This window comes from Phasianus colchicus, chromosome 6, assembly GCF_987193195.1.
Source record: "Phasianus colchicus chromosome 6, bPhaCol1.hap1.1, whole genome shotgun sequence".
Taxonomy (NCBI): domain Eukaryota; kingdom Metazoa; phylum Chordata; class Aves; order Galliformes; family Phasianidae; genus Phasianus; species Phasianus colchicus.
Window position 1 is genome coordinate 27,093,259 of NC_143441.1, and position 18,613 is coordinate 27,111,871.

At 39.2% G+C, this 18,613-nt stretch overlaps 2 protein-coding genes across 2 annotated transcripts in view; one reads left to right on the forward strand and one right to left on the reverse strand.

Moving 5' to 3' along the window:
- Positions 1–2,464, forward strand: part of VWDE (von Willebrand factor D and EGF domains) — a 39,769-nt gene extending 37,305 nt beyond the window's left edge. Inside the window, exon 31 of the mRNA XM_090142740.1 lies at positions 1,309–2,464. Within this exon, the coding sequence (XP_089998866.1) occupies positions 1,309–1,329 (21 nt within the window). The 3' untranslated portion in view covers positions 1,330–2,464. The remainder of the gene's footprint in view (positions 1–1,308) is intronic.
- Positions 2,465–6,740: 4,276 nt separating this feature from the next.
- On the reverse strand, positions 6,741–16,928 carry LOC116243285 (uncharacterized). Its single transcript, XM_031614431.2, has 5 exons — positions 16,610–16,928; positions 13,909–14,004; positions 9,834–9,938; positions 9,173–9,268; positions 6,741–7,228 (listed from the first exon to the last, which is right to left on the reverse strand). Exons 1-5 carry the CDS (start codon positions 16,845–16,847, stop codon positions 7,119–7,121), a joined length of 645 nt encoding a protein of 214 aa, XP_031470291.1. The 5' UTR covers positions 16,848–16,928; the 3' UTR covers positions 6,741–7,118.
- Positions 16,929–18,613: the final 1,685 nt, after the last annotated feature.

Below are 18,613 nucleotides of genomic sequence, written 5' to 3' on the forward strand. Positions count from 1 at the left end.
TGTCCAGAAAAGTAGCACCAAATACACCAGGAGTGTTTTGTCTTATTTCGTCATTTCAGTCTCCAGTGAGGGAAAGGTCCTAAAAGTCCTGACTTATTCTATTTTTTTGGTCATTCCAGTACTTTTGAGAATTTTTCCCAACACCTGAAGTAAATTTCCTTTGTTTCTAATTAAGGTGTTTCTTTTCCTAGTGTAGCCATTTTGGGAATGACTTCAACCATAACTCTTTTCTAAAGCATAGCCCCATTCTGGGGAGGAGTATCGCACTGTTGATTTTCTCAGCTGGTGTCAGGTCAAGCCCTAATATTTTTTAACTACCTACCTGCCTACACTGTCATTCAGTGTATCCCCATTTCAGGCAAACATTTATTGTTGCCAACTGTAACTTCGGGCATAGATTTATTTTTTTGTATGGTAGTGAACAACGACCATTTCTCTGCTTTGTCATATTCCTGTGTTTGGGCACTGACTATTTTTCACTGAAGTTATCCAATTAAGTGTTATTACAACTGTTTTGGGACTCCTGAAGTAGAAAGCATTCCACATTTGTGGAATCATCTATGATTTTCCTTTTAATTCCAGCAGATTTTAATATTCTTATGATGCAGAATTCACTTGGAGGAGCTGGAACATACCTCATTTTTGCACTGCTTGCTGGTACTATTCCTCTGCATTCATCTTTAATTACATGCCACTGTTCACACTTGCACTGTTTTCTTTTAAAAACCATTCAGCTCTTTGGTCTCCTACAGCAAACAAAACAATGTAATCTATATTTCCTATTTTTTTTTTCTTTTTAGTACTTTGCCACAGAGTCTTTTAATGTAAAATCTATACTGTGACTTCTAGCTATGCAGGTATTTTTTAGTGAGGAACAGTTCGATGTCAGATAATTTGCCAAAGGAGTAGATACGTGTAAGAAATCAGAACAGTAAATGACTTCCTATGTGCCTTGAAAATATAAAGCTATACATCACAATCACTGTAAAGATAAAACTGTAATGTTTGTGGCATGGATTTCCAAAATGCATTATAACAAATGAAATAATTTAGACTTAAGTATTCGAGTAAATACATCCTTCAAAGTATCAGCATTTTTTTTCTTACTCCATAAAATACATTGCTGATCAGTCGGACAGTGCTATACCTCTCACTGAAAAAATGGGCACGTTTTCTTTCTCAAATAAACAAATGAGCTTTATGCACAACCTGAACTTTACACTGTATTTCTCCATATCAGGAAAGCAGAAATTCATTAAAATTGTTTCTTAAAAAAGTCCATCTATTATATTTATTTTTCCTTCCAAGGTACAAAGACATCGTGATTGAAGAAAGAAAGTATATCAACTAAATGCTGCATGGATCCGTGACACTTGAAAATAGCAAGAAATTTGAAGGCATTCACAGATCTAATTTAAATGAGGAGAATATTCAGAATATTTTTAAACAATTCATGTTAGTTGTGAATTTTTGAACAGCTTCAATACAACAAACTTGTAGTCATTGTAACATGTATGTTTTTACAATTCTCAGCTACCTCAGAGCCTCTGAATCTTCACCAGATTGAGAGATTTCACGCATCGTGCAAACCCAGAATTCCGCAGTCTGTTAATGTTGTCAACTATACTACGTGTGAGCAAGATTGTAATAGCTGCTGAGCACCTCTGCGAAAGTAGACAGCACATAATCATTTGGGAATTGTACATTCTGTTTTTAAACACTGTTCATATATGTATTATTTGGAAGCATACAGAAGGAAGAGCGCAGTTTTTTTGTTTTGTTTTGTTTGTTTGTTTGTTTTTTGTTGTATTTTCATTTGGGTAGTAGTGAGGAATGAGGGGCAGCCTAAAACAAGATTTCAGTAGTAATGCAGGCAGGGCCATATGGCTCATTAACAGTCAACCAGCAGCAGACTACTTCTAGTTTATCTGTGGCAGACTTTTCTATCCAGCAGCCAGATTCTGACTCTTCTTCATTATTTACATTCACATGTGTGCATGGGATTACAGAATGACTGCTGTAAGACTCTTCTATGTTCCTATTTTGAAACAGAATTTGGAAAGGTGAGAAAATAATGTTTCTTAGAGAAATGTGACAGTGTTTGACCCAGAGAGATCTTGTGCTGAACCTTAAAATAAGAGCTGGTAACACTGGGAGTTTGCTGCACATCATGACATCTATTTACATCTTCTCATCTCAGAAAGTACTTGCAAGCAATCCATATGGGTGCTTTTTCCATTACCTATTGCTCCAACCAATTGTTACCACCAACCAGCAGCAAGACAGCTTTGGAAGAAATGAAACTCTAGTTTATTCTACGCTTCCTTCCTCCTTCTGCCTCTCCTTCAGCAAATGAGTTCTGGTAATAGACACAAAACTCTCTTTAAGCTCAGCATGTAAATTTACCATTTGGGGCTGTGGGTTGTTTTTCTTACAAAAAAAAAAAACAAAAAAACAAAAAAAAAAACAAAAAAAACAACCTCATTATTTTTAATCTCATGAACCATATCCCATTTATATGCACTAATTCTGAATAGAAAGAAAATCCTGTTCCTCTTGCTATTTTCTGCCACTATGGGACGCCAACTGCCACTCATGACTGTAAGAGCTCTTGTGAGCTTACATTTCTCCTCACCTTTCCATAGCCCTATTAATCCATTCTGCAAAGTAAATTGGCATTTTCAGAGCTCAGCACTATTTCAGAATGATGATTTCTAAGTGCCTGGTGTGTATTTCAAAAATGTTTTCAGTCTTCCACTTGCACTGTAAGTTTCAGTGGCTCCATGGCTTTTATTTTTAATCCAGCGTCCAGGTGGCTGATAGCCAGATGTGCTGGGAACTGTTCTATTATTTAAAACCTGCTTCACTTGAACTGTTTCCTTTCTCACAGCTCACAAAGATCTCTATGAACAAAACCTGACTAGCTATTGGAACTGATGCCTCAGGCTGAAGCCTTGAATACATAATATTTTCTAAACGTGGGCATGCTGATATTGCATAAGCTCATTTTGTAACAGCCCCCACTCACGCATCATTTAGCTACAGAGGTGGTGCTCTCAAGGATGAGGTGCCAGGAACAGCATTTTGGTTAATGATTTTGTGCAACCTTCTGTTCACAAAACTGAACGAATACAAATGCCTTTCTAGGATTTCAGGCTGAATGAAGGGTTCTAATTAATAACTTCTAGTATTTCCCACTGATTTTCATTGTTGCTAAAGGCAGAAATAACTTCTTTCACGTCTTCCAAATGCAAGCTGAGTGAAGAAAAGCACATCTAGACTTTTGCTACAGTAGTAAAAAGCTTGGTGCCAATCTATGCTGTGTTCCTTTAAGCACACAAAGCAGGAAAATTACTAGTACAGGCATAAGGACACATACTTCAAAATCTCCCTGTTAGTATGTGAAACTTCTGTTACTATTGTCCATTATACATTAAATAGTACCTACTGAATATACCTAGAAAGCATATTGCAACAATGCAATAATGCTGCTCAGTTTTACAGAAACTTAGTCAGCAGAAGTTGCAGAATTTATATATGCTGGTTAAAAAAAAAAAAAAAAAAGTTCTAAAATTGCATAGCACAATCACAAAGTAGGCCAAAAAGAGTTTGGGGGCTTGGAATGGGGGATGACAGGGCCTGCTGCAGGGTAACGAGTGCCAAGCTGAAATCTCTTACGCTGATTCTTAGCACATTGGAAAGACTACATTAATAGGAAAAGGTTTTCACGTAAGTAAATCATCTTTATAGTGTACATACAAAGTTTTTCCATCAGTATGAACAGAGTCAGAAGTCAGTTGGCAGAGAAAATGTATGCCATACTGATTCAGTTTACCTTCTGCTGCTCTACAAGAATATCGTTCACTGAATGTTGTTGCACGGTTTCCTTATATATAATTTCCTTATATACTATGTACGTCTGCTGATTCTACCAAAATTGCTCTGCAAGCAGGAGAAATTCCTTTCCTAAGTGCACATTAAAACATTGCCCGTGATCTTTAAAACGCTGTTTAATGAGTATTTTTGAAAGAAGTAGTCACTTATATCACAGAAGAACCTACAGACCTTGCAAGGACTTACCTTCCTACATTTACATCCATATTACCCAAAATTTCAAAATTAAAAAAATAAAATGAAGTGGGCCACATTTGAAAGTTTCACTCTTTTTACAGGCATTAATATTATCATAGCCGAGGACAGAAAGTGAGTTTGCATTTCCATCTAACAAAAGCAAACCCTTGAAGAATAATCAATGCAAATGGTAGCATATATAAGTATAAAAGCTTTACCTTCTTGTCAAATAGAATATTTATCCCATTACTTGCCCAAATGAGAAAATCCAATGTTTAAATTTTCAGTTAAGCATTAACACCAGGGTACACATACAGAATCATGTAGGTTAGAAGAGGTTTTCGATGACTGAAGAGATTTATGCTTTTTCTCTTCTAAGAAGGCAGTACGTGGCATAGTTGTGTTAATTTATTCAACTTCTCATCACAGCTCAGTTTGGAAAAAAGAATTTGATTGAAGTGAACCAAGTAACTCCATTCTTGGTACCACCACTGATTGTGGAATATAAAATTTAGATGGTAAATTATACATTACATAAGAAATAAACATTTCTCACCCTTCCATGTGTACCTTTAAAATGACAGAATAATAGAAATACAACCAATGCACCTTCCTTACAATTTTCTCAGTCATTTTTATGAGAACCATTAGCTTAGCTCTACAAAAAAAAAAAAAAAAAAACTTGTTCTGCATGCAAAATTACCTTTTCATTGGAAGATACACCTAGCTCCCAAAACAGCATGCTGTAACTGGCAAGCATGTTCAGCCTTCCAGTGAGTGGGAGGGAATGGAGAAACAAAAGAGAATAAACACTGACAGCTCTTTAAGTATATAAATGTGCAACTCTGGAAACAATCATTTGGATCTCATTTATAATACATCATGATTATGCTCGACTTAGAAATAACGAGGACATTTAGTAAAAGTATTGTGCAGATTTAAATGGATTTTCTTGAAAACAGAAGAAAAAAATACAGCAAAATCTTCAGCCAGTAGATGGTGCTGCATCCAAGCCGTTTCTAAAATATGCCATCACTTCTGGTGTGTTCATCAAATTACTGCTTTATCCATTTTAACTATTTCTAAAAAGGTAACTATTTAAATTAGCAGTTGTTCTCACCTGCTCACACACCAACCACAGGTCTGCTTTATAGGCCTTTGTGTTATATGCCTATAATACATCTCTTAGGTTCTAATTACTATTGTCACATTTGGCTTTACTATGAAAGTCAGGCTTTCCAAGAACAAAGCTGAGATATTGTGCCTCTTTGCATGTACGAATTTCTGCTCATTTTCTCTGAAATCTTGGGGCTGATGCCATTTATTTCTTTCATTCACTGCCCTGCAACTAGCATTTCATTTAAGGTATTCAGCTTCACTTCTGAATTTCTAAATTTTTGCTTGATTATCATAGTGAGCTGTGATACAGACACAGAATTTCACTATCATGAAACCTCTTCAAGAAGTATTGATAAAGTCATCTTGTTCCATCTGTGAAAAACACTTTTTTTTTTTTACCAGCACATCTGAAATATCCAGCGTATCACAGTAAAAGCAGCACCAAAAAATACATTCCTCTTGTTCTGCCCCATGTTCGCAGCAGCAAAACATCCATAAGACAGGCTTCTAGCAGGTTTCAAGTGAACTAGTTACAATAGCCTCTGAAGCAAGGGTGGAGAAAGGCTTCTCAACTACACAAAGCAGCAACTACTTCATAAAAGAAAACAGCACCCTTACAAATATACCATTTAATGTCTCTCACCTGCCTTCAGTATGCTTTGTTTCTCTTCTAGACAAGTTTGGTAAACATGAATGCCCCATTTCTTTTATTTCCAGTAAATATTTGTCAGTTTTCATCCCTGGAAAAATGCGCCCTTCATTTTCCCTTGGACAGGGATACCACGTTTGGCCTAGTTCAACGTGCATGTTTTGGCAAAGCCTTTCTGTGCTGTAGCTTTCAAGAAATAGGACAGACAAAACATGGAACAATGGTTGTTGAAGTCTCAGTCAGATCTGCAGTCCACTCAGAAGGCTGCAAAACCCAAATGAGGCCAAAATGCCCAGAAGGGAAGCCTCAGCATCCTCTGTGCAGGTGATGTGCAGCAAGAAGGGCTCTTTCTCACTGCAGGCCCAGAGTTCCCCACTATGTTGCTCCTGCAGACACAATCTTGAACATGAATCATCAATGTCTACATCTCTAGAAGGAAGATAAAGATTCCCCTATCTTACTCAGATAAGGAAAAGAAATAAATTGGAAGCAGAGAAATGATCAGAAACTACAGTTGTAAGAGTGGTCAAGATAAGGACTAATCTAAGATAACTAAGATAAGGAGTATTAGCATGGATTAAGCTTTTAGAAGGTAACAGTGGAACTGTCCAAATATGTACTTTTTTTTTCTTTAAATAAAGCTTAACTGATGAAGATCAAATCTGATTGTGGTGAGGAGCAGGAAGCATACACAAATCAATAAGCAGGATTTTGATAAGATGCCTTGCAGTTGGCATCTTTCTGAAACATCAGCAAACTTCATGCTTCTCTCTTCAACTATGTTATCTTAACAAATACAAGTTATACTTGCACTAACAACCCATTCTTATGATATGAATTAAGGAGGTTTTATTAGTAAAAAGCATGTGAAACAAAACACAACAATTTCAGTCTGAAAAATAAATAATCAAATAGAAGAGCACACATCTGATCTGAAGTATTTTATTTGAAGAGTAAATTTTACTTCAAGGTCAGCTCTATCAACCAAGACATAATAGTTCTGCTTACAAAGAAGAGTGAGAACAGCAGAAAAACATACACTACACATACAGGAGAGTACATCATACACTACACACCGTTGGATATTTTTAACAGCTTTATTACTATCAGCAATACTCCTCTTTAATAGAGAAATGCATTTACTCAGAATACTAAAGACAAAAAGCTACCTGACATCAACTAATTACCACTTAAGTTTCTCCCTATTTCTTCCCCCAGGTTTTATCTCTGCATGAAGAGTTACAAGAAGAAAATGCAGCTTATCTTTGTTGAAGCTGTTTCATTCCTTTCTTTTCTTTGTGCACTGTAAACCAGAGTAGGGCAGTCGACATCTGCACACATTCGGAGCTATGCATTTTCCTCCATGTTGACAAGGTAGTTTACATACAGCTGAAATGAGACACCAGACACACAATACATCTTCTGCACAACACAAGATCATTTTTCTTCTTTGTCTTACTGTACTAACAGAATTGTTCCCTGGTGGACCATGTTGGGACAGCATAAATAAAAGCACACTGGAAGAACCAAAAAGCAATGCTTCTCAATTTATAGCCTCATGGCCTTCACGGGAATACAGCCACAGTACATCTAGTCTTATTTGTGCTCCATTCCCCTTTTAAAATACCATCATTTCTGTTGTTCTTTAAAGTTCAGACTGCCTTTTAGATGGATGTCTCCATGAGAGTGAGGAAATGTAAAACTATAATGCGATGGAAAGCACATTAACAGCAGGGTAGCAAAGTCCTGGGCTGCAGCAAGTGAGGACTAGCTCAAATGAAGCAGCCATGGACACAAAAGCAAAAGAAGAAAAAATAAAAAAAATCTGCTTACCCTTGGAAGTCCTCACGTACACAAGGATCTCCAGTAAGAGATACTTTTGCCTCCACTGCCAACCCTTAAATGAGGTCTGGGGTGGATCCTGGCTCCACCCCACTAGTCACTCAGGTGCATGCATCTGAGCTCCCCTGGGATGCCCGTGCCTTCCAACCAGGTGCTCAATCACTGGTTCAACCCCTGACTTAGCATTTCCACTACAGGGAACAGTAAAAATTTCTGCTGAAACTTCTTCAAGGCAGTTTTTGGATCCACACATTGACATGCAGTTTCTATGTACAAGGTACTGCTTACATGTTGCCATCCTTCCTTAGGAGGAGTGGGGGACCAGAAAGGCAATGGTCAACTAAGCATGCACAGCCATAAGTGTGCTTGTCATACAGCAGTCAAGATAACAAACAAGAGGGCTGCAATTTTCTTACAAGCACTTTTGCTAAGAGAAGTCAAATCAGAAAAAGATTTAGCTAACTCAGGCATGGTTGTTATTTTGCTATTCAGAACCTGAACACTTCTACCATTATTGCTGATGCAGGGAGTGGAAGCAGGCATTCTGCAATTTCTACATCCCCTACTTACCTTTTAACTCTCTATCACCCTCTATCTCAATACACTGTTGAATACAAAGAATAAGCATTCTCCCAATCAAATGGGAACATTAAAGTATTTGTTTATTATTGTTGGACAACATACATATTGCAGAAGAGCTAACACTAGCCAATTTGGACTCTTTGAATCACGCAAATATTTTATATGCAGGAGAATTTAAACCAGAGACCTTGCACCCACCATATCCAGGTCAAAAGCAACATCTTAAGTGAGTTCTCTCTCAGCGTCCCAGAAAGCAAACAAAAAGCTCTCCTTTTTTTCAGCCTCAGGACTACTACCTTTGGCATCAGGGCAATGCTTTACAGGCATACAGGGCCATGCAGCTCTGAGCAGATTAGAGGTTGTATAACCTTCATCTGCTTTTGTGAATCAAAATTTTCTGAAATGCAAGTATTTGCTCAGTAGGAATCTTGAATACAGACAACTTTCTCTTGCTTTTTTAAAAACACCTAGAGATCATTCTCCCAGTTTATCCTCAAAGTGAAAAGCAAGTTTCAGTTCTCCACATCTGTAAAATTTACTGAAGTTTCTAAACTATATCAGTAGTGACAGCATTTCTATAATGGCTGGTTTTTGGTTCTTTGGACTGAAATCTCAGTTTACAGTAAATATTTCAGAAATACAGTGCATTCAAAGTAATGAATTTGGCAACAACTGAGATCTGAATTTGAAGTCACTTGAAGTGAAAAAGTTCTGTTTTTCTGAGCAAGCTAAAAGGCTATCTATTCCTGACACATATACATAAGATCCCCAGTATGCAGAAGAACTTCTTATTTACTGTTCTAAGACACTTTTCTAGCAGCTTTGTTAGGCACTGAAGATTTGAACACTGTACTGTATAAATCAAACAAGTAAAGAAGGGATACAAGAAAAATGTCAGAAGTTATTTACCTAAGTGACACGCTCCACCGACCCATCCAGCTGGACAGCTACAAATCCCAGGAGCCACACAAGCTCCATTATTCCGGCAACCTTGAGGGCAAATTGCTAGAAGAAAAGAATGGGAAAGAGAGCAGGATTTATAAAACTGATACAAAAGAATCCTGACAGAATAAAATATTCACAATGATACAAATCAAAATGGCAAAATACATTTTATTCCAGGGCAGATGCTCAACTAGTATTATTCTAAAGGCATTTCCAGGACCATGGAAACAAAAAAAAAAATTTAAAAAAATAAAAAAAAAAGGAAAAAGAAAATATACATCTACTAAGTATTTAAGTTTAAATATTAACAGATGCACACATTAATGTGGAATAACTTGACAGTATTTTTTCTGAATACATACCAGTAATGCATATTCTTTGATCCTGTCATAATGTAATGACATTTCCATAGTTATTAGCCTCTTAATCCTTTTTGTCACTGCTGTTACATTTTTATTGATATGTCTTGAGACAAAAAAAACTGAGACTACTTCAGTGATCTATCCAGCAAATTACTTTTGTTTTTACTACTTGAGTCTCATTAGGCTGCCATCAGGACTTACTCACAGTGATTAGGGACTGTCAGCACTTTAGTCAGCTGTTGTAGAGACGAAGCAGTACTCACCTTCCTGGCATCTTGATCCTGTCCAGCCGGAAGCACAAAGGCACTTCACAACCCCATTGACAGAGATGCATTCCCCGCCATTTTGACAGCCTCCTTCACAGCTTACTGCAGAGAAACAGCATGCACAGAACATTTAGGAGTAGCATAGGTAACTGAGTAATTATCTGTATGTCAATTACTTATTTCATCATATCTGTAACGACTACAATTTTGACTATTCACAGCAAGGCACATCATCAGGAATTAGCAAGAATGACAAAACCATGTCAGCACATGCCAACTCAAAATGTAGTTAAAATTAAGCATGAGTTTGTTGGCAACTTAACCTGAGAGTATTAACATGATTATTATGGTGGCACAACTGCCTCCCCCCCCCCCAAAAAAAAAAAAGTGAAGCAAAAGCTGAGCAGCTACATCATAACAACTACTGACATGTATTCTTATCAATCTAGCCAAATCAGAGCTGATAAGTCAGTAATATGTGGTCAAGGATTCACATATTTAATTTCCTGACAGTTCCTACATATAACAAGAAGAAGAGGGGGATTATTACTTTTATTACTTTGACAAATGAAACTATGACTACACTCCAGTCAAGTGATGCTCTACTAAAGGCCAACCAAGTAAGCCTCATTTCAGAATTGTTCTACATATCAAAGCCCTGAAGGCTTAATTAATTAAGCATTATTTATGCTAGACATACGATTAATATCAACTATGGACTGCAATATTGCCTCTGAAACATGGCATAATTGCTGCTTTGTACAATCAAATGCATCTTTTCACAAGAATGTACACAACTTTTTCACTTTATGGAAGAGAAACAATTATCTTTCATTATAACAATGAATGGTCAGAATGTCTGCTCAGTACTTCACACTGAAGTTTAAATCTTTCTTCTACCACAAGTTATGAGCATGAACTCAGTTAACAGATTTTTGGTACAAATGCTGAACTGCAAGGGCAACAAGTCAACTCTAGCATAGCCAGAAAAGCTCTACAGAGCCTGTTTCATGTTTCTCTTTCATACAGTCTAAGTTACTGTTTTTAATAACACATTGCACTTCACAGCAAGTTTGCACAGGCTATAAGCCATCATATTTCACCACATCCTTTGCCTCACAGTGAGAGCACCAGAAACATTTGCTCAGATAGAGATCCAAATCTAGCCTACAGCATGAGCCCAAACTAAATCCATATTCTACTTTCTCTGTTTAAGAACCCATCATCTTCCTTCTGAGTCAGATTACTCTGAAAATGTGAAGTTCTCCATGCTACACAGATCCCACCAACCTACACTTTCAGTTGGCTTTTAAGAAATAAAAAGAGTATTTGAAGTCTTTTGCTAGAAAGTGAACTCGACCGTGCTCCAGTTTACCTCATCATTGTTGGTACTGCTAAGTCCACTCAAAATGAAAGGTTATTTCTCAATGCATTACGCAGTACTGTGTTACAAGGTAGTGTCTCCTGATGAAGATTATATTAACAATTTTTATATCAATGTATTATCAGTGGCATTTGAATTGCTATTCAATCTCATTAATATCCCAGAGCTATAGTTTGAGGTTCTGCAAATGCAGATGTTATCCTGCTAGGTACGCTCAAGTCAAACTCTTTTCATAAAATACACAAAATTCTACAGACAGTCCAACAAGACTTCAGAGAGCTGCAGAATCTAGCCAAGTTCCTTCTCAGGTCTCCAAGAGGTTACACTCCATTTCACATTAGGAAGGAAATAAAGCAAATGCCCACTGGATAAATATCAAGAATAAACAGAGACTCCAGCAAGGTGCTTCCAGCTGCTCTGACCATGGTTGGAATGAATGCTCATCAAGTTCTTAGCAACAGCCCAACTAATCTGGGGGTTGGACTCAATGATCCCTAGAGGTCTCTTCCAACTTGTACAATTCTATGATTCCGTAATTTAATAGTGCCTCTTCACTGAGGTGAACTGAGAACTGATGGTAAGTTTCTAAGAGTCACAGGCTTTTTTTGCTGAAAGAAAAACAATGATTTCTTCTCCTTCACTCTCTGAAATATCTTGCCTACTACACTGTTTTCTCCTCAAACTGTTTCAAGTTTGCTTCCCCTTTTATCCCAGAACTCAAGAATTATCATCAATAGTCTCATAAGTTCCTAAATTAGCAACGTTTCCTGGATTGCCCTTTCCAACCCATGCATATATTATTAGGCTTCACAAAACCATAAAAATTGGTCTTTGTAACTCCTCACCTCTATTATCTCCCACTATCACCAAGACCTTGCTATGTGTATCTTTAGCAGCTTGCCCTCAATACTGCCATCTTACAGATGCTACACCAATTTCAGCTACCTAATGCATTAATATCCATCTATTCAAACCTCCTGCTTATTCAGGAAGTCTGCTGTATCACTGAACAACATTTAAAATATGTTATATCCCATAACACATCAACACTGTATTTACAAGACTCAACATCATCTCAAATTCTCCCAATAAATTTCAGCACGCCATTATCCAGCAAGCACATAGAACCTCTAGTTCAGGCATGTCCCACTCATGTGGCCCAGCCCACCCTGCGGCCACCCTGTGCCCCATATGCCATCATAGCAGTGGCTCTTCCCTGTCGAGTGGCCCAGCCCAGGCACACACTCACTGCTCAGCAATAACCAAACACCAGTGTGTGATTGGCACTGTCTAGGCTGAAAGTGGAACATGGGGAGGGTGCACTGCAGTGCCAGCTCAACTTACGGCAAATAATTCTATGCAGTTTGATACATTAGCTAAACACAGTCCTGTAAAGAGCAAAAAATATGCAGTCATGCTTTCTGTTTTGATAAAGGAATTTGAGAATAGGGTTTAAGATTGTTGAAAAGATCATCAATTTTTTGTTATAGTTGCAACTCCATTTTCAGTCAACATAAGTATGTTACATGCAATTTTTGAAATGGAGTATACTGAGATGCAATCAGATATTTGACTCAAAAATGTGATCACTTTCTTTTTTTTTTTTAATGAGACCTTTATAAAATCTCTCTTACCAAAAAGAAATATCGCTTCACAACATTAATGTCATCACTTTTTTTGGCAGTACATAGGTTTTTGAACAACTGTTTCAAGGATGAAGCACAATAAGAGTAAAATTCCATCAAAAGTCTCTGACAAACGCCTTGAGAACTCACTAAGAATTGCAGCCACTGCCATTGAACCAGACTGATGCATTAGTTTCACAAAAACAAGGTCAAGTATCCCACTAATTTTATGATTTCGTTGCTCTCTTTTTATGTTTTAATAAAAAAAAGTGAAAAAAATGAAATGTTTTTTTGCTCTTATACATTAACTATATTACATATAAAGGCTGTTCCGAAAGTAATGTCTCCTGTTTTATTATGCCGGCCTATGACCCCAGAGGTGGATGTTGCTAATATGGCAGAAGAGGGTGAATCTTCCAGTGTTTCCTTAAATTTGCCATGTGTCAGACGGCAACAGAGGGGGAGTGTGACAAAACAGCATCTGACATGGAAGTGTGTATGAAGCAAAGGTGTGTCACTGAATTCTTTCATGAAAAAAATGGCATCTACTGACATTCATCAGCATTTGCTGAAGATTTATGGAAGCCAAACAGTGGACGTGAGCACAGTGAGTGGTGTTTCAGCAGTGGCAACAGCAGGTCATCTCCACTGATGCAGATTTTTACAAGCACTGCATGCAAGCTTTTGTTCATCCCTAGCAAAAATGCAAAGTTAATGGTGGTGACTATGTAGCTGAGAATTTGCCCTATCAAATAGTGTAGTGCTCTTTGAACCTACTGTAGTTTCCCTGGAAATAAATAGGAGGCATTATGTTCAGAGTGACCTATGTATTTTATATGTGGCCTAAGACAATTCTTCCTCACTGAATGTGGTCCAGGCAAGCCAAAAGACTGAACATTCATGCTTTGGAAGTGTATTTTTTGACAGTAAAGTCAGAGATCTAGGGAATTAAGGTCATTATTTCAAAGTGCATTACAGTCTGGATTTGAGAAGTCCCAAATGCATTTAATCTGTTCTCAAACTTTGAGCCTTTCCATGCTAACACTTGTTGTGTTTTACTCACCCTTATGGCAATATCTGCCCCCATAGCCAGGCGGACATCGGCATTTTCCAGGTCTCAGGCACTCTCCACCATTTTTGCATTTTGGATAACATGTTGCTATAAGAAAGATAACAAACGTCGGTGAAACTTACTGAAGCTAATGCTTAAATACATAAGAAATGTGCATTCTTTCAGTCTCCAAATGCACAATTTGTCTTCACATTTCTTAAGATATGTTTGCTCTGCCATCCCATGTTGCACAGGGTATTCCTGCACAGAAAGCACCATTCTGACGCTTTTAAACACTCAAAACTAAAGAAGAATTTGCATCATAGACAGAACAGAGAGAAGATGTGGCCATATTAAAAGGTAAAAGGAATAGATTGACTGTGATAGAAGTTTTTGATACTTTAAGGCAAGAAATAGCAGGGGAGAAAAGAGGTGATAAGAAACGTGCATAAGCTCAATTTTGCAGAATTCAAGGGAAGTCCAGTCTGACTGCACATAAATTACTCCACACACAGCCCTCCTTTTACTAGTCCTAAATCACTCCTCAATCAGACCAGCTTTCTCAAAAAACATTTGTTTATTCACACCCAAATTCTAGGACCCTATGTGTTTCAGAGTCTCATCTGAATTAACTGCAGGTGCAAGATGAATTCTCACCATCACACTTCCTTATCCTCTGCCTGGATGAGTGAGAAGTCTGAAACAATGGGAAGAAAAAAAGATGAGCACTGAGTAAGACCACTGCTTGGTGGCAGTGTGAGGGCAAAATCCAGTTCAGAAGTAGAGGATTTTTCATATTAATAACTGTAGAATGAGTACTTGCATGCAAATAAAGGACACAGACATGTATGATAGAACCATTCAACACTCAGCACTCATAGCTTTTTTTATCAGATGCTTAAGTTGATTGGAAATAACACAGAAGAGCTCTCAATTTAAGGAAAATCCTATTTCTGTGTTATTTCACAGGTTTATTGTATTTGTTTTTGTCCCCACAATACCAACATGGCAGCAGTATCAAAATATCACTGTGGAGTTGCATACAGACAGAAAGAGTGGTTCTGTCCTGAAGATCAAACGGTTAAATTTGGTATCACTAGTATGAAGAAAGCATAGCAAGTAGGAATCACTGGTGTGAAACAGGAAAGAAACCAAGAGAATAGCAATGAGATCTTAAAAAGACAGTATTGTGTATTATGCAGTGCTGGAACCCTACATAATGCTTATCGACTAACTGTGACTATCTGGACAGCCAAGTACTTAGATATATTTATAGGATAGAACTGAAGACTCTCCATAAGGCTTCAGAAGGCATTTCAACACAGAGCTACAGCTCTGAGGAAAGATATTATCCTGAAATCCACAGCCTACAAACTGCACATGTTTTCCTTATGCTGGTTTTACCCTTTGCGAAAATATCTGCAATTGTTCTTGGCCTTCCCAGAACAAGCTTGACTCTATCTCCAGTAAATGGGAAGAACCTGATCTGCAGCTGCTCACCAGAATAAAAGTTATGCTAGAAGCACCTTAAGCATTCTACAATACCTGTATCCAGAGATCCAAGGACAGCTCATAGGTAGAATCTCCACCAGAACCTCTACATGCAGCCTCGCCTGTCTCTGCAATCCCACTTGGAACAAGAGGGCTAAGTAGTAAAAATCTTCTCTAAGCACCTCACTCAACCAGAGAGAATGAGCAACAAAAAGCATTGCTCAATGTTTTTCCTTCATTATATTCATGATATACAATTCCATGTCTAAATCTATTCCAAAACTTGCACTAAGCAAAGATCAGCGTATATTATTGGGTCTGTTCACCTTGAAATCAAAGGTTTAAACAACAGTTTCAAGACCATCTATTTTAAAGATTAGACTTCTTTTCCCAAAGTGTCCTTTTCTTTTTGTTTGTTTGTTTAAATGATGGAACAGATCTTCTCCTTTCCATCTGTATCTCAAGAGCCAGTGAATGTAAGAGACATCACCCTTTTTTTGCCCCTATTTCAAGACCATGATATTCACATTAAAAAAAAAAAACAAAACCACTACACACACAGTCAGTTAGATGCAATTTGCTGCACCTATCACACATCCCATTTCAAAGCTTGAAAGAATTACATTTCAGACGAAGCACACTGAGAACTAGATGAAATACAATACCAACTACATCACATCTTCACACAGGATATAAGGCAAGGCAGCTTTTCCTGGTTGCTGAGTTTTAGCCACAGCACTCTATAATTAAATTTTTCAAGCCATGGATCAGAACTCAGACATGTTGTGCACACCCACAGGAACAAGCTTTATACCCTAACCCGGCTCCACACCTGCCAGCACAGCAGTGGGACATCCCAGCGACTGCTGGGCAGGTAACACCTGGGATATGAGATTTTATGAGCACGGTGCAGTCTGAATAAGCAAGGGATGCATAGAGCAACCTGTCTTATGCACGCGTTTTTGGCTTCTCCTTAGTACACGTCTCACCAATCTCACCTAGAAACATCAGTTCACGTTCCTCACGTTTGGACGGCAGTCAAGCCTCAACAACACCTCTCCTTGCTCAGGGAAGTTTACACGTCAAAAAAAAACGACAAAAACAAGCCAATGCAGAAGCCTAGGGCATTTAGGCAACCTTCAAGTGGAAAACGTGACCTACTGACAGCACCGCCATCTCACCTCTCGCGCGCCCTGCCCCTCGTCCCCCGCCCCGCCGTTACCGTGCTGGCAGAGCTCGCCCTCGTAGCCCTTGGAGCAGAGGCAGGTGCCGTTGCCGAGACACAGCCCGCCGTGCAGGCAGCGCGGGCTGCAGGCCGCCGCCGGGCCCCAGCTGAGGGGCCGGCCCGCCCCGCGGGAGTACTGCGGGTACTGGGCGCTGCCGCCCCGCATCCCGCACAGCACCAGCCACAGCCCCAGCAGCAGGCGGGGCCCCCCGCCGCCCCCGGCCCGCCGTGCCATGGCCGGGACGCTCCGCTCGGCTCCCGCTCGCTCCTCTTTCTGCCCTCGCTCCTCTTTCTCCCCTCGCTCATTCACGCTCCCGTCGTTTTTCTCCTTTCGGAGTTCCTCCACTCCTCCCCCTCCTCACCCTTTCACCCCCATTTTAGCGCCTCTCGCCGTCAGCTTCCTCCCGCCTCGCCGCGGCCGCCCCCCGCCGCCCCCCCAGGCTGCACGCGAGGTGTGGGGCCGTGCCCTGGGTTACAAACCTCGGTTGCTCCGCTGCGGGCTCGCAGGCCTTTGTCCTGCCTACTGCTAGCCGAGGTTAAACCACCCAGTTGTTGACCAAAGAATTTCACTCTCTGCTTGTAAATCTCAGGAGTCAGAATGGGACCAATGCTCTTTAATATCGTCCTCAATGACATTCACAGTGGGATTGAGTGCACCCTCAGCAAGTTTGCAGATGATCCCAAGCTGAGTGGTGAAGTCGACATCCAAGGGATGGAATGACATTCTGAGAGACCAGGACAGGCTCCAGCAGTGGGCCTAGGGGAACCTTAGGAAGTTCAACAAAGCCTAGTGCAAGGTCTTACACCTGGGTTGCAGCAACGTTCACTACCACTACAAGCTGGGGGATGTAAGGACAGAGCACAGCCCTGCCAAAAAGGAACTGAGGGTACTGGTGGATGGCAGCTGGACATGAGCCAGCAGTGTGCCCTCACAGCCCAGAAAGCCAGTCCTGGGCTGCCGGAGAGTTAGACTGCATAACCTTTAAAGGGCCCCTGCCAACTTAAAAGATGCTGTGATTCTAACCTGGAAGGCCAGTGCTACATGAAAAAAGAAAAAACAAAAACAAAACAGAGTGGGAGAAAGATAAACACAATATAAAGAGTTTAATGACTGAGCAGCTACTGGGTGGTTATTTAGCTGGTTTAAGTTTTACACAGTTCTGGTGAGATCATTTTACCATGACACTTAGCAGTGGACCATGCCAGTTACTGGCCATTGCACCTGTTTTCAGGATGACATCTTTTAGCCACAACTCTTGTAATGTAACTGTTCTCTCACCTCTTCTAGACTAGAAACTTTAGCTCATTTTTATCTTGAAGGTCAGGCTTAGGTGTGAACATTGTGTCATAGTGCTTCAGAGATGGCTTGAGGAAGGGAAAGGACTGAGGTATGGAACTCAATGAATTTTGCAGACAGGAAAAAGGGAAGGAAGATGAGTTTCAAGCTGGCTCCTCACCGAGCATGAAATCTCTGGGAATATATTGTTTGAATAACATTCTGCAACAAGTAAACACCAATGTTTTAGTTCAAATGTAAAAATATCTTCAGGTACAAGAACACACATACACACACACACACACACACACAAAAAAAAAAAAAAAAAAAAAAGGAGAGAAAATCTTTTCCCCCTCATTATTGCCCATCTTTCATGAGCATTTCCTATTGTTTTTAAGTATTTCCCAGAGAAAGCACATGCTTTCAATGCCAAGATTGAGCCCAAGGGAGTTTTTTTAGAAGTGTTTTATTGACTAATAGCAATAAAAGGACAGTAAAAGCACTTACACAAAAGATAGAGAAAACATACTTCTTCAGAAAAGTGAAATAAACCCCATATCTCCTGTAAAACCAGGGAAAAGCAAGCCTTGCTTAAGCTGTGAGATTTGGCTTTGAATTTGTTTCATGATGGCATGAAGCAGCTTGATTTGTTGACTAAATGAAGCAGTAGTACACCTGATAACTGAATTCACTTTGATTAGAAATTAAAGTTTGTAATTGTTTGA

Excerpts from the sequence above, each read along its gene's own strand:
- LOC116243285 (XM_031614431.2), bottom strand. The coding sequence starts at position 16,847 with ATGGCACGGCGGGCCGGGGGCGGCGGGGGGCCCCGCCTGCTGCTGGGG. Across the intron at positions 9,269-9,833 it reads AGGATCAAGATGCCAGGAAG|CAATTTGCCCTCAAGGTTGC; the intron begins GTGAGTACTGCT and ends CTTTTCTTCTAG. Across the intron at positions 7,229-9,172 it reads CGGTGGAGCGTGTCACTTAG|CTGTATGTAAACTACCTTGT; the intron begins GTAAATAACTTC and ends GTCTCATTTCAG.